The 14657-nt window shown below is 43.7% G+C and overlaps 1 protein-coding gene across 2 annotated transcripts; it reads right to left on the bottom strand.

Annotated features, from left to right (window-relative positions):
- Nucleotides 1-1732: 1732 nt before the first annotated feature.
- On the bottom strand, nucleotides 1733-13953 carry LOC107192672 (calcium-binding mitochondrial carrier protein Aralar1). 2 transcript variants are annotated; one of them, XM_015581990.1, is made up of 17 exons: nucleotides 13633-13953; nucleotides 7921-7977; nucleotides 7681-7823; nucleotides 7494-7609; nucleotides 7276-7415; nucleotides 7063-7209; nucleotides 6764-6905; nucleotides 6580-6673; nucleotides 5270-5360; nucleotides 5062-5137; nucleotides 4503-4621; nucleotides 4257-4427; nucleotides 4002-4142; nucleotides 3654-3848; nucleotides 3444-3546; nucleotides 2728-2818; nucleotides 1733-2659 (listed from the first exon to the last, which is right to left on the bottom strand). In XM_015581990.1, exons 1-17 carry the CDS (start codon nucleotides 13657-13659, stop codon nucleotides 2473-2475), a joined length of 2040 nt encoding a protein of 679 aa, XP_015437476.1. In that variant the 5' UTR covers nucleotides 13660-13953; the 3' UTR covers nucleotides 1733-2472. The 2 variants fall into 2 exon arrangements, with proteins under 2 accessions (XP_015437476.1, XP_015437478.1); XM_015581992.1 differs by lacking the exon at nucleotides 13633-13953 and adding an exon at nucleotides 9558-9835.
- Nucleotides 13954-14657: the final 704 nt, after the last annotated feature.

Below are 14657 nucleotides of genomic sequence, written 5' to 3' on the forward strand. Positions count from 1 at the left end.
TCTCCATGAACACTTACGAGAGCCTGAAAACGAACAGAGAAGCTGAATGTCGAGTACAACAGTCTTTTTTCGAATATTTGCGTTCGCCGATCGCACACAGATATGTACACCAGGCTAATTATATTAGATATACAAACGTAAGTATGTACACTGAACTTGATGATCAGGATGATTGAATTCCTATCTTGGGCCTGAACCAGTGACGGGCGATACACACTTTTCAATTCAAATATCGATATTTAATGTGACGATGTATTCCAGTATCGATACTTCATCCATAAATGTCAAAATTTCAATAAAATCGCTGTAACAGGTTGTAAGGTAAATGGACCGATCGCGAGCTTCCCATAAAGTTTGCGATCAATCGTTTTCGTTTCCATGCCTGTTATCTGAGAATCTGTCTCAGTAAATATCTGTTTAAATAAATGATTTAATTTAATGTTTGGATTTTCATTCATTCTAATTTAATTGCAAGTATCGATACTGATAATATCCATATTTTCGATACCAAATATCGGTACAATTCAAATGTATCGCCCACTTGATTTATGTACACGATCAACCCTTTCTGTCGTTCACAGAGAAAATACACATTTCTAATCGCAAATATATAATCGGCCCTCATCTCCTGTTTCTCCGTTTGTCGCCCCGCTTATTACGAAAATATATATCGACTATTTCGTATTTGAATATTGGCGACGTGTCAGATATCACGGGGATAATACTTAGTCGCTGATATAACAATAATCGCCGGAATTTTCGTTTCTCTGTCGCGGACTCGAAGTGTTTATTCGGTACCGTGAATCGTAGATTATAACCGATCGATCAGAATGACACAAAGTTGCCTCTGACTCGTGGTGATCCATGAAATGCTCGTCACAAGCGACCTGAATATACGTTTTTACCCTACAGTAAATCGTGACTTTTAAGGGTCATGACACTAAATGTTACGACTGTTACCGTAAAATGTGAAAACGTGCCTTAACTCACAGCAAGTCGAGTAGCGGTGTTATTTCCGTTATCGTATTTCGTATAAATAGTAAATATCGAACTGCGGGAGGGAGCGTTTACATGAGTTTTTTTTCTCGACGAAAAAACCACCGAGATTATTGGTCGTTCCGATCGTCGGGTAATGCAGGAAACATCATTTCTACGGATGAAATCAATCCTATTCCCTTTTGTAATCATGAATTTCGATCTGGACTGCATAGAACTTCGGTGTTCGTAAAGTGTTCACAGAGATGAACAATTACGTTGGATCATTCTTCGAGCATTTCCGACGATCGACTGGATTAATTCATATTGGTACCCACGGTTCGAGATAAAAACAGCTCCATCTCGAAGGACGGAGGATCCAGTCCTCGTTACACGTCTCGAGCTGATATATAATTTTTTATCTACAAATAGATCTCGATCTACTTTCTCGTGGATGAACGCAGAAGTGGACGAAAAGCGTCACGCAAAAAAGAATATCTTGAACGGAATATTGAAAGATCGTGGGTTCTCTTGGAACGTTGGCGAAACTTTTCGACGTAACGCGAATGGCAACCGCGACTAGAAGAATAGGGAAACAGAATTATGGAAACGAGCCGTAAATCCTAAAGAACATTGTTTCTTAAGACCGACTCAGAGGCTGGAGAGAACGCAAGCTATCTCCGGGGCGGTATACATAACCTACAAATAACAAATAGTCGAACCCTTACAAACAAGCATGTTCGTTTTCAAAATAAACAACGTTTCTAATCCTTTCGATTTGAATTCGAAGGGATCAGTGTCCGTCTCACCTTTTGCGCCCGTTTATATAGTTTCCTTTCCGTTAAAGAGTACCACGGAAGCGAAGAATTGTGTGGCTTGAAACGGTGCAATTACCGAGGGAAATATTAGTGGGATCTGGTGCAAACGGTGAAACGCAATGTCGCGGGGTGGACAGTGTGTATGACAAGAATGTTCTGCTTCTTCGCGTTGCCAATCGATTCGAGTTCTACGCGCGTGATCGGTAAGCGTTGAACGGGCAATTAAGAAACGTTAGTTCGATAGTGTCTTTAGGCTAAACTCCTGTACCGGTGTCGCCCCTCCAAGGCGAACCACGAAGAGCTTGTGCGCGTTGAATTTCCGCCCTTGAATGTCCTCAGAAAGGAGTGCTAAATTTGTTACTACTTTGTTTCCTTGATCCAGGCTGGATGTCGCGATGGTTCTCAAGATTCCTTTGGATTATAATAACTCTCTTGGATCTCCCCTGTCGTCCACTTTCGCCGGAGTTTCTTTTTCATTCGAGACTCTCTGATTGAAGGACTATAGGATACGCGATGTCGTTGGTGCTTCCCAGGGTGAATTCGAGCCTAGATTCGTCAGGTCGATCAACGGCTCGAAGAGGACACGGATGACGATTGACTCGGTTTGTCGTGATTCTATTGGAGCCTCGTGCTTCTTTCGGTTTTTTTACCCTAACAACGGTGATATTCGCTACAAGCTTTATTTCTCCGGTTGCTGACCGACACTGCCCGCCTGGAACCTGGGCAGGCAGAGACCGAATTTCGTTTCTATACCCGTGAAAATCGGCAGGGCTATCTGGTAGCCGCCTATGTGATCCGGATTCGTTGATCGTATCTCCTGCGCCACTCCAGTCGCTGGTATCTTTAGCTCTGATCCGGCAGGTCGTCTATAAACGACACATATTCCGTTATTATGCGTGTTCAACTTTATTTCGCGGAAACGTGAAGTACTTACGATCCTCCAAAGTCGACCACGAAGAGCCTCTGTAAGAGTTCGTAGGTGAAAAGTGTGACACCGAACTGGGGCGACGATCTAAAGACTCGTGCTGCAAAACGAGAAAAAAAGGATGGAATTTAGAACCCTTTCGATAATCGGCCGATATCCACACACATATTCGTGTTCTTTGTCCGAATAAAGATTTACGCGATGATACCATTTAAGAAATAAAACTTTGTTCGATGAGATGTTAATGGAGTTCACTGAACAATTCGGGGCACTGAGAACTTCCAAACACGATGACTGAGAGCAAATCACATGAGGAAAACGGAACACTGTTGGCGTGAAAAAAATCTCGTCGGGGGTTGAAAATTAGGAGGATAATGAGAGAAGGGGTGAGAGAACGAGAAAAACGAGAGAAAACATAGATGTCGACGTGGGAAACTGAAAATAGAAAAAACATACAAAACCACGAGAGAGACACTGGCAGGCAGAGAGAAAAAGAATGTACTCACTTAGAAGCAAGTTGTCAGGTCATATTGGAGGGGAAGAATAGTCGAAAGATGCGGCAGGGAGCCAATCCCCGCGCATGCAATCGACCAAATCAAAATATATTACTAACTCTCTTTGTATACAACTTAAAATATATTGTCCTGCATTTCTAATATCATATCTACCGCGAAGATACTCAAGAGAACGTATTCTCGGTCACCGAATATAATAGAATCTCATACCTGAAGCTCCCTTCCAGAACGCCCTGGCTCCTTCCTCTCTGTAAATTTTCTTCGCGCAGTCCAGCAGCCCGTTGTACGTCGTTTGGCCCTCTCTGGCTACCACCTGTGAGAATAAAAAAAAATACGTGAGTATAAATTAGGCGCATAGGTAGAATCTTTTGCTATTATTCGAATAGAATGGGCAAGTAGTCAAATGGGGAGGCAACGTACTTGCAATCTGGTTTTTATCACGTCCGCAGGAGTGACCATCGCTGCTGCAGGCACACCAGCGAGTGCACCAGCAACGAGAAGCGAAAGTGGTGTATTGTATCCTCCCTCGTCCGCCAATCGGGACTTCGTGTGAGCGTACATGGGGAAATAGATGGCGCTAAAGGGAATGTCTCGGAGGAAACAAGCCCTGGAACCCTGTAAAACGAGAGATATCATTTTATTGAATTTTAAGCCTTCAGTCCGTTACAATTAGACGGTTGTGTTCTTATATCTAGCTTTGGTATACTTTTCGCATAGAGAAATATAATATGCTCATCAAAATCGATGATTTGTCTTTGACAAGCTTACCTTGTACAACCCAAAAAGGCCAAGTTCTCTAACAACGGACCAAGCTCTGACTTTTTGGGCCCCGGCTATTTCACCGGCCACCTGCAACCGGATCTTAACGATCTCCAAGGGATTCGTGAATATCACCTGAGACCCTCCAGCCTGAAATATAACAAACGATGCTTGTCAGAAACTGTCTGACTTTTTGTATAGAGGTTAGAGAGGATAAAGGTGGTCCAGGGATCATGGGAATAAATTGTCTCGTCGATCACTTACACAGGCACCGGATATAATTTCCCCGAATAGAGGCAAATTTCCATTCTTATCCATGAACTTATCTCTAACGAAGTCGTTCACGGTCAGCTTGATCGCTTTCTCCGGCGCGACACCCATCAGCTGCGGCAGCAGACCTCTGTAAAGACCGAAGAAACCCTCGTGCCGGATTACCTGTCAAACGCAATACCACAGCTTCATGATTAACAATGCAGACGGTGTGTCGTGGCGAGACTTTTCGATTCCAACCTTTTTCAAGCAATCGAAGCTGTTTCGGTACATCAGCTCGCCGACCAGGGATCCGGTCCTCTGGTTCTGCATCCGCGTCTTCACCAGGTCGATCGGATAGACAGCTGTCGCGCCCACCGCTGAACAGAATATTCCTCTTGTCTAGTTCTTATATCGTATATACCTCTACCTTAATCGAGCCCTCCCTCTCCGCGAGGAGTTGCTCTATTTATGGGTACAAAGAGTGGGCCTAACCGTGCAGGGTGACTCGCGAAATTGGGGGAAGTCATGACCTTTTCGTTCGGTTACAGGTGAAATAGCGAAGAATACGTTTCTTTCTACTTGTTAATCCTGTTTGCAGTTCTAATAACACCCTAATTCTGAATGAGAAACCCTAGGCTAGAGGCATCAATGAAACAAAACGAGAAGGAAGCAACGTTTCTTCTTCAACAATTTCGCCCTGTCTACATCGTGTCACCCAATCGCGCGAATCCCTGCCGTGCAATGAATCTGCGATCCTAGAACTGTTTTCACGGCTGCAAAGGGTAAATGGTCGAATCAAGATCCCAAGGGGACGTACCTCCTCCGATAGAGCCGAGCACGAACCGATATCCGCTCTCGAGTATTTGCACGATCACACCTCGCTCGTCCGGACTCTGAAATAGATATAACAATGACTTTATCGAGGAACGGATATAAACACCGAATTGGTAACATTGTTTCCCCTATTGGGGAGGGTCTAAACTCTGGGATCCGACCGGCGTGAACCGTAGGTCTTCTCTCATTACCGATACCGCCTTGATCTCGGCTAGGCGTTTTGTAATTTGCTTGAAATACTGCTCAGGTGTCATAGCCACGAGATCATTGTATACAATTTTCCTGAAACCCGAGAAAATGCCTGCTGAATATAGGTGGATCGTGACGCGTCCGTGTGGGCATGAAAGCGTTGACGCGAAATTCGAGAGAGAAAATATGAATATATATGTATTATATGAAAAAATTAATATATATATATATGTTTCTTTTTTTTTTCATTGTCTCTTTGTATCCTATAAGAACGGGGAGAGGTTGAGTGTCTAGGGATGTTCGTTTAGTGGAACACGTCGATGGCACTGCGTCGAGCGATACTAAAAATACATCCTGGCGAACAAAGATCCTTAAAAACGTGTCCTTAAAGTCTGTCATAGCCGTTGAACATGGGGGTGAGTGAGTGAGTGATAGGGAGAAAATGAAACGGGGTGAATCGTTAGTGCCCACGGTGTGCAAATGTTTGCAAAATACCATCGTCCTACGATCGATTGTATACTGAAGAAAGTAGGTGAAGACAAAAATGGTGTTATCGATATATATATATATATACATATATGTACATACAAATACATTGAATTTGCAAAAGGAATGGGAATCGTTGAGTCTCTAAGGATCGACGGCAAACCATCGGAATTTAGAACAGAATCGTTTACAGGTGTTTCCTATTATATGGATACACACTGCTGATGCGAGGGTTTTATAGACAATTTTCTAAATTCGTTGTGCTCCGTGCGCTACGGAGACCCACGATATTCCCGTTGCTTTCGCGCGAGGCCAACAATATATATGCGGTTAGAACAAGAGTTATAGCACGTGAGGATTATTCTGGTAATACAAAGACGCACCCAAGCCGCGAATCTGCCTCGTCATCTTCCGTAGATCTGATCATATCCAGGCAGCGTAAACACGTAAACAAATACATTCAATGATGGGAACCTCGAGTGTCGCTCACTGAAGATCGGAAATAGTAATATGGAAAGCTTTTTTGTTTTCGGCGGGCGATTTAGACGATTAGAATTGATTTTGTCGCTCGTGTAATGGATGATGACGACGTGCTTGCTGGTGCAACGATAGCATTATTTACTCTGACTTTATATACATATCATTTGTTCGTATGTTTGCTTCTCGTTGACCAGGCCAGCGTGGACACACACAATTGCTTTTTATGAATTTCTTTTTCCGCTTGTCCGGGCAGGGGTTTTCTCGGCCCCGTTCCACGCGACCCTTTTCCCTCTGATCGATCGACGCTGAAGAGAACGAACTCGGTCTCGGAATCGGCGATACTCACCCAGTCTGATGCAGAAGGTCGCAAAGTTGAAAGAGAATGTCCACCTCTAGCGGCGTGATCTGCGACATCATTTGTGCGGAATGAAGGAACCTCTCTGAAAGCAGCATTACACACACACACACACACTGGTTATTACCCCTTCGAACTTTCATTTAACTTTCCCTAGAACTCTTCAAATATATACCTTTGGTGACTTCGTCGTATCTGTGACCATTCGTCGCGTTCAGGTAAATACGTTTTATCAGTTCCATATTATTCAGAAGGGAATTGAACGCCATGAAATACGGAAAGCTGACTTTCCTCCCGGACTGACCGATACTTGCCGCCTGTAACAACGTTATTCAATGCGCCATTCTCCTTAATAATGATCCCCCAGATAGTACATGATGCCTAATAACGCCTTAAACCTAAAATAGCCGTGAAATAGGCGTCTTTAAGGTGTCGTGTGCTATCTGGGTTTTATTTCAAACGGACGACACTTACAGCGACCAGGTTGTCCTTAACGTTCGGGGTCAATAGATGGCTCTTGATGCTTAGCATGATATCCTGGAAGTCTAAGGCGGAGATGAAACCCTGTCCTTCTTTATCGAACTTCTTAAAAGCCTCCGTCGCGTATTCTTCGTGGAAATCCTGAGCAATACAACAACGTCGAACGTTGATCAAAGAAGAATGCAAAGAGTGTCTGAAGGCACTTACGTGTAAGAACTGACTGAACTCGGCGTAGCTGATCAGCCTCTGCTTATCCTTCCCGAAATATAGTTTAATGAAACTACTGTCCATGTTGAAGGGCATCCTCTGATGAAGCTCCGTCTTCCGCATCACCTCAGCGAACTCCTCTGTAAACTCAAATACGGAATCAGACTGGTGTCTCCATCTCCGATTGTTTCACCATCTTTCCGTCGATGTAAACTCACCAAATGCAACCATTCCGTTTCCATTAGTGTCGAACAGCTGGAAGGCTGTCTTGTACAGGGCGTCCGGAACGCAGAGCAGCCCCTCGAATGCCTGGAACTCGGCGAACGATATGAGCCTGCAAGTTTACAATGGACGCAAGGTTAAGAATCATTTTTCAAGCGGTTAAAGATTAGGATTACTACTAACCCATCTTTGCTGGTGTCAACGATACCGGCGAGCAGGTTAACGGAGTCAGGATTATAGTCTGCATCGATGTAGAGGCCAAGATAGATTCGCACGAAGTCGGACGGGGTCATGAACCTCTCGCCATTCTTCTCTTGCGACGCGTACTGCAATTACCCGGGAAATTCGATTATACCAAAGCAAATAACGAGCGCACATAATTACGATCTTGTCGATGTTATAGTTATATATAGGACTGTTTACCTGATTAAATATTTCATGGAGGCGGTCAGTATTCGCACGCTTTAGATATCCGGAACCCTGGAAGCAGAAAACGAATGGTTGGTGTGTTGGAAAATGGCACAGTTGCGAGGGAAATAAATTGAAAATTTAAATTGAAACAAAATAAAATTATTTTTATACTGTTCCAGATTCCAATTCGAAAAATCGATCATTTGATTCGATTTTCTGCTGTTCGATTTTTCTGAGAATCGAGAATTGATATTTCTAAATGCCTTCCCTATTTAATAAGGATATGATCGATTAATGATTTTTCACGATTTTTCGATCGATTATTTGGTTTCAATTTTTTAAGATTCGACAATTGATTCGAGAATCGATTTCTTGAAGTAAATTGAACGTCCCTACTCCAGGCAAGTTCATAATTGGAGGGATCATAAGTTGTCGCAATAACGGTTGTGCTGTGCATTAGCACGGTGTGTGATATACAGTCCCGTCGTCGTGTCGAGGCGATTTTAATTTACGCCTATGAACCGCAGGGTTATCTGCGATACCGGTTTATCAGCCGCATGATACAAAAAATAAAAGGTTGCATCTACGTGCAGATATATTGCGCAATACATACTATGCGACAGAGATCGCTGGCAGAGAATTTCAACGAGCAATGAAATCAGCGCGTTGACGTGGCCAGCGCAGAATTGATACGAGCGTGCAATTACCGAGGAGGGGTCGCGCAGTTCAAAGTTCGAAGGCGCAGAGCGATTTAATCGAAGCCCCTGAACTTAACATTATAATTTCTCCAGGCATCTCTGACCGAGAGTCAATCAGGAACGATCAATCGAATTCATCAGGAATTAATCACTGCCTCACAGCTAAACGAAGTTACTCTTCCTTCGAGCACGTATCGAATACCACGTGCCCCGCTCACGTGATTCTCTCTCCCCGTTACAGGGAACATTTTCGCGGTCGCCAGTCGAGAGCGCAGAAAATAATACGAGAATGGTTACCGGGAGTACGATGCCAGCTTCACGAAGCCGATAACCCGTTACGCAAAAATAAAATCTTCCTCGAGCGAACTCGTCGATGAAGTCAGAGCGTGCAACGGCTTTACAACCTTGTCCGTTAAGTAGTGATGGTCCATACAGTATAGATATTCTGAGTATCGATACTTTTCAATTCTACCTATTATGCTTATATACTTAACCCATAAATATCGACATTTTGATACAATCGCTGCACTTGCTGTAACATAACAGGTCCTAAAGAAAAGTGGCCCAATCGCGAGCTTCCTATATGGTTGGTCGATTTTTTTTCCACACTATTACCTAAGAATACCCGCTTACATAAATGATTTATGTTCACTACTCCTTCTGTAATTGCAAGTATCGATACTCTGGGTCTGAATACGTATCGATACAATTCAAATGTATCGCCAACACTATCTGTCGAGGTCGAACGATACGTGTGCGCGAAATATTCGGGCGGAATATTGTTCCCCGACAATGTACTTTTACAGTGATAACCTCCGAGGTCACTTGATACGACCATGAAACGCGGAGAGACATGCACATACGTGGGTCGAGCCAGTAAATGGCGGCCCTCTTCTTATCGTGGAACGGGAGGCACGACGAGCTCTCGAAAAACGCACGAGACGGACATACCATCGCGGGATCCGTGCGATCCTGGTGTCACAGGGACGAGAGAAGAGGCGGCTGGGGTCCCAGGGGAATGGCAAAGGCCAAAGAGAACACAGTGGCGCGCGGTGGAATTCTTCCAGCGGGACACGGCGGCGTGGTGTCACGTGCTCCCGGAAGTAGGCATGCCGTGACAGCGGTCGCGTGCGTGCGGAATATGGGGGGACGAAGGGGAAGGTCGACCGAATGGCCTGAAATAAGGCGGTACGGTATGCGCGCGACGCACGTGTCCAATCGCGCGGTGGGAGGGGAGAGGGCAGTGCGGAGCGCGAGCCGTGTTACACGCGCGCGACACTCACCAGCGGACTGAATCGCGAGCTTACGCGAAAAAGAGGACGCTCCACCCCCCCGATGCCCCCAACTCCACCCCCCCGATGCCTCCAACTCCACCCCCCGCCCACCCCTCACCGACGCATCGCGGCGCGTCTGTCCCGAAACACTCGACGTTTTTCGCCCACTTTCTGCCGTCACTGGCGACACGACCGGTTTCCACCGCCGCTAACAAGAAGAATCCACAAAGTGTGTGCTGAGTTTCTTTCTTATCGGGAGATTAAAATTTAATCTTGAAGTTCTACCTTTTATTGGATTGAAATTTTTTTATTTATTTGTAAAAAAACTTAGGTCGCTTTTGTGAATGCCTGAAATTTGTACAATGCTTAGGGCGCAACCAGATGTACTATCCCCATTCGGAATGGAATATATGTATACATGTGTCAAGTGTTTCATAACGAAAGAAGTTTTTAACCTTCTAACGACAGCGTCTGGATCAATTTTCACCCAGAAGTTTCGAACTTCTGTTTAATAATCTTACAGGGAGAAATGCGTCAGTCCCTCGTAAAAGCGGAGGAGCAATAAAATATGCGCTTGACAGGTTTCACGCCCCCCTCTCCCTCCCAGTGGTGGGGATAACACCTGGACAATAATCGTGTAGAACAAGCCAGTTTATAATCGAGAGGTGTCTGCACACCCACATTATTCTTTCTCTCTGTTCTCCACATCAATCCAGTCGTCCATCTTCCCTTTCATCGATTCTGCTTCCAAAGAACTTTTATCTCGAGGCCTTTCGTGGACCCTGTACGTGTCTCCGTTTTCTCACTCCCCCCGCCCCTGTCGACTAGCTTTCATTTCCCCCGCAGAGTGGTCTTGCTCATTGTCAAGAGCAGGTATTTTTACGTATTTACCAGCGCGTGCCTTGGCGGCAGAGATGGCCAACCGGTTCAGACGCATAGCTTCCTGCATACGACGTTCATTTTGCAATAGGGGTTGTTACATAATCGGCGACAGTTACGAGCTCGAGACAGCTCGTTCCGATCGTGGATACACACGTGCCTGGTTATTTATCGATGATGGTTCGTTAGGCTCGACTCGCGCCGGCGTTCCCAATTAACACGCCGATACGAATCCATTGATCGAACTGACACGACTCGAGACTACGATGTTGCCTCGAAAGCCTGAGATTCACCACTTACAAATTCAGAGATTAGGTATTTATTTTGCAATCGTTTTGTACGAATATTTTGCACAAAAATATCTGAATTTCATAAAACGTTCGTTTCTTGCTCAGTGTCAGATAAGACAACAAACGCACGATTCACATTAATTTTGTTTAATTAGTGTGGCTGCTGGTGTCTCGTAACAAACAACCTATCTGTATTCAGCGATAATTAAAAGGAACGGTTGCGTAAGCCAACCAAGATGGAGGAAAAGCACTCCAAGGGAATTAAATTCCTTCTTCGAACGAGAAATTGCAAGGAGGAAGCAATTCCCTGTCCTCGTGGATTACAGCAGTGAGACTCATAATAACAATTGTTCCGCTCACGTGGTTAGCTGTTCCTTACATCAACTATTTATAAATATCTTAACCGACTAGGGCTTCGATAAACGGACTCGCGGGTGAGTGTCAAGGCTGTACGATGCAGAACATATCCCTTAAGTTCATGGATGCACTCTGTTTAAGTATCACTAAATTTGGAAAAACATTACACAATTATTCATAGTATAAAATATTAATGTCAAATAGTTCATCATCTAATGTTCTCATCTCATCTAAAATCTGATACTTATGGACGAGACTGTACATACGGGCCGTTTATTTTCAAACTGATATAATTCTACTTTTTCTTGTTCGTGTACGTTTTGCAATATTACTCACATGACTGGCACATTATCATTTTCTCGAAATTGAACTTTACACCACTTTCAAAACGAAGTGGTTATACATCAATGTCAATTAGTACGCTGAGCTAAATAACTGAATAATTTACACGTTAACGATATTTAACACATTCGTGACCCGCCATTTTGTTTGGACGCGGTTCTTCTCACATTTTTCAGAGTGCAATAGGTTCATCTTCTCATTTAACCACTAAAGAATTTATAAACGAGATAAATAATAATATAATCAGACATAAAATAAGTGAATATTTTGACGCTAGAACTATCAACGATAACCTATATCGATTTCTATTGGTTCGATATACATAACAAACTTCTGAAATTCTGTCTAAATATCGTACACAACTCGATGAAATCCAATTCGGCCAGGAGGCGCGAAACGAGCGAAAAGAAGAAGCAACAGGTGTCCTTTAGAGGTTAGGAAAGGAACAAAAGCGGCAGCGGATCATTCGACCCGAGTACGCAACCAAGGTTTGTCGAGACACGTCGAATTGGGTGGGAGAAACTTAAAAGGCATCCCGACGGCGGGTCTAATGCGGTTAAGGTACGTTTTCACGTGACAGTGAAAGTCATGACTTTCGTTGTTGTGGATTAGGGAAGAACCGATCCAAGTAAATACAAGTAAATCGATTTTTCCGTTTCGATATCTACTATTTTTATTATCGATAATTTGTTACGATATGTACTCGGTATCGAAACAAAGTACTCGTATCGAATGGAGCGAGGAATCGATATGAAAGCTAATGAATGTGAACAGGTGGTTGGCGTCCAAGTACAGGTTATATTACTTTGTTAATAAATGTCTGTATATTCATTTTCCTTCGATACAAGCAGGTATCGATACAATTCGAGATTGACGGTATCGATTTATCCCTAGACACGTGACACTGTACGGCAATGTAAACCAACACCATAACTCATAACATTTAGTGTCACGACCGTAAAAGTCACGACTTACTGTCACGTGAAAACGTACCTTTAAGGAGTTCCCTGGTTCGTAATCACGACGTATCCGATAGGATAATCCCGGCAACAACAAGATCACACGTTTACGTAATACCACCACGCGCGACCACGATCTACAAGCTCAATTAACATACACGCATACACACGTCGCTGCACGACGGATAATCTCTGTTCAGTTTTGTTATAACAATGCTCCAGTAACGTATATATTCGACAGACTAGCAGGCGATTAATGTTAATCAGGTACACTATCACTCAAAAATATTTCATCTAGGATGGATCGATATGGTACCATTAGCTTCACGTATTCAAATATATTCTAATATTTGTAATGTATTTCAATGAACAAACATCACTAGAATATTCATGGACATCCACTATCTTCACTGGGACAATAAATTTCCTCCGCGCGTAATTTTTAACATGGTTCGATAATACTATAAATCACTAGTGTGTATAGTAATCAGATGCAACGTATATCTGTGTCAATTTCTGCCTGGAGATACGAGAATCTACTGCACATCCGACTGGGTATATAGATACACCCAGCAATCAAACGCATTCCGGTCCCTCTTCCTCTAGATCACCGTTCCCCGCCTGTATCAAGTACTCCCCGCGAATCAAGACAATATTCCTCGACACTAAACTCCAACCAGGCCGTTAATTTAAATCACAGTGGACTCTTGACATATTGCCGCAGCTGTAGAAGAGTCAAATTCGCAGATGTGGCAATATATCGAGAGCCCCCTCTGTACTAAGTTCTCACGTCGTAGCCACCAACGCGTACGCAAGAGCTGGATCGTGGTGGTGGCGACGGCGTACGCAACGTGGTGGGAAATCGAATTTCTCTGTGCGTGAAAGTACGTGTGAAAGAGAAGTGTTTCACGTGGCAATATACAAACTCATCGTATTCCCCGTTGCGATGCATTCTCTTATCCGGTCTGTTTGACGATAACGTCACCACTCGATTCACGATACACACAGTAAAATAACGTTGCAACAAAAGGCATTAATATCACACAGAGAACAAGATCCTCGGCGACATGATCGATGGTGAAACGGGTAGAGAGGGCGCGGATCGTCTCCAGACACGGTGGAGTTGCCTCGGGGACGATCCAGACGTAACTGAGCGGCGCCACCGCACACCGACCGTTCTCCACACGCAACTGGTGCAAGTTCACGCGCGTCCTACGGAAGAGGAGGGGTAGAACCCGGAGAGGTCCCCGACCCGCTCTGCTCGCCAAAGGGAACCGTGTTACAGGAAGCCAAGAATCGCCTCTGAACAACAGAGATCCCTGGATCTCGAGCTGTTTGGACCGCCAAAATCGATAGTTCAACTCCAGATCAATCACGGGACCACTCTAGCTCGACCATAGGTACTGTCTTGTTCATTGGAGCGTCTGTAATACGGTTTTTCCACTCCAAATTCAACTTTTTCGAAATCATATCCAACCTTCTGCAATATTTGACATAAAAGAGTAATGGAGGAACATTTTAGAAAGATGCCTACAAAACGGGAAATTACGAATCACAACTTATCATAAATTATCCGTCCAACAATCAACGATCTAATTGCCCTTGTGATAATTTGAGTAGGTGATATCTACTGTTATTTGTGTAAGCAACGCTTAGATAGGAATTCATAGTAGAACTCTCATTTATTAAATATCTACAGTTTTCAAATATAAATCCCATACAAAATAAATTTGTGCATTACTATTACATGAATGTTTTATGTACACCTTTGTGTTACGAACAATAAAATTTTGAATTTCTTTACGATAAATTTACGTTTGATTTTATTCATTATTCCGAAAGCTGAAGTAAAACAATTTTAAAACTAACTCTATAGAAATACTTGATTTACCAAAGGGTGAATTTTACTTGCAAACGGGTGATTTTGATCCACGAAAAGTGAGCTTGGAG

Source organism: Dufourea novaeangliae, unplaced genomic scaffold, assembly GCF_001272555.1.
Source record: "Dufourea novaeangliae isolate 0120121106 unplaced genomic scaffold, ASM127255v1 scaffold392, whole genome shotgun sequence".
NCBI classification, from domain to species: Eukaryota; Metazoa; Arthropoda; class Insecta; order Hymenoptera; family Halictidae; genus Dufourea; species Dufourea novaeangliae.

What these genes read in the sequence shown, in the direction of transcription:
- LOC107192672 (XM_015581990.1), bottom strand. Translation starts at nt 13,659, where the DNA reads ATGCATCGCAACGGGGAATACGATGAG. An exon ending in GCAACGGGGAATACGATGAG is followed by an intron (nt 7,978 to 13,632) that starts TTTGTATATTGC and finishes TTCTGCTTCCAG; the next exon opens with GGTTCCGGATATCTAAAGCG. An exon ending in TCCATGAAATATTTAATCAG is followed by an intron (nt 7,824 to 7,920) that starts GTAAACAGTCCT and finishes GGGTAATTGCAG; the next exon opens with TACGCGTCGCAAGAGAAGAA.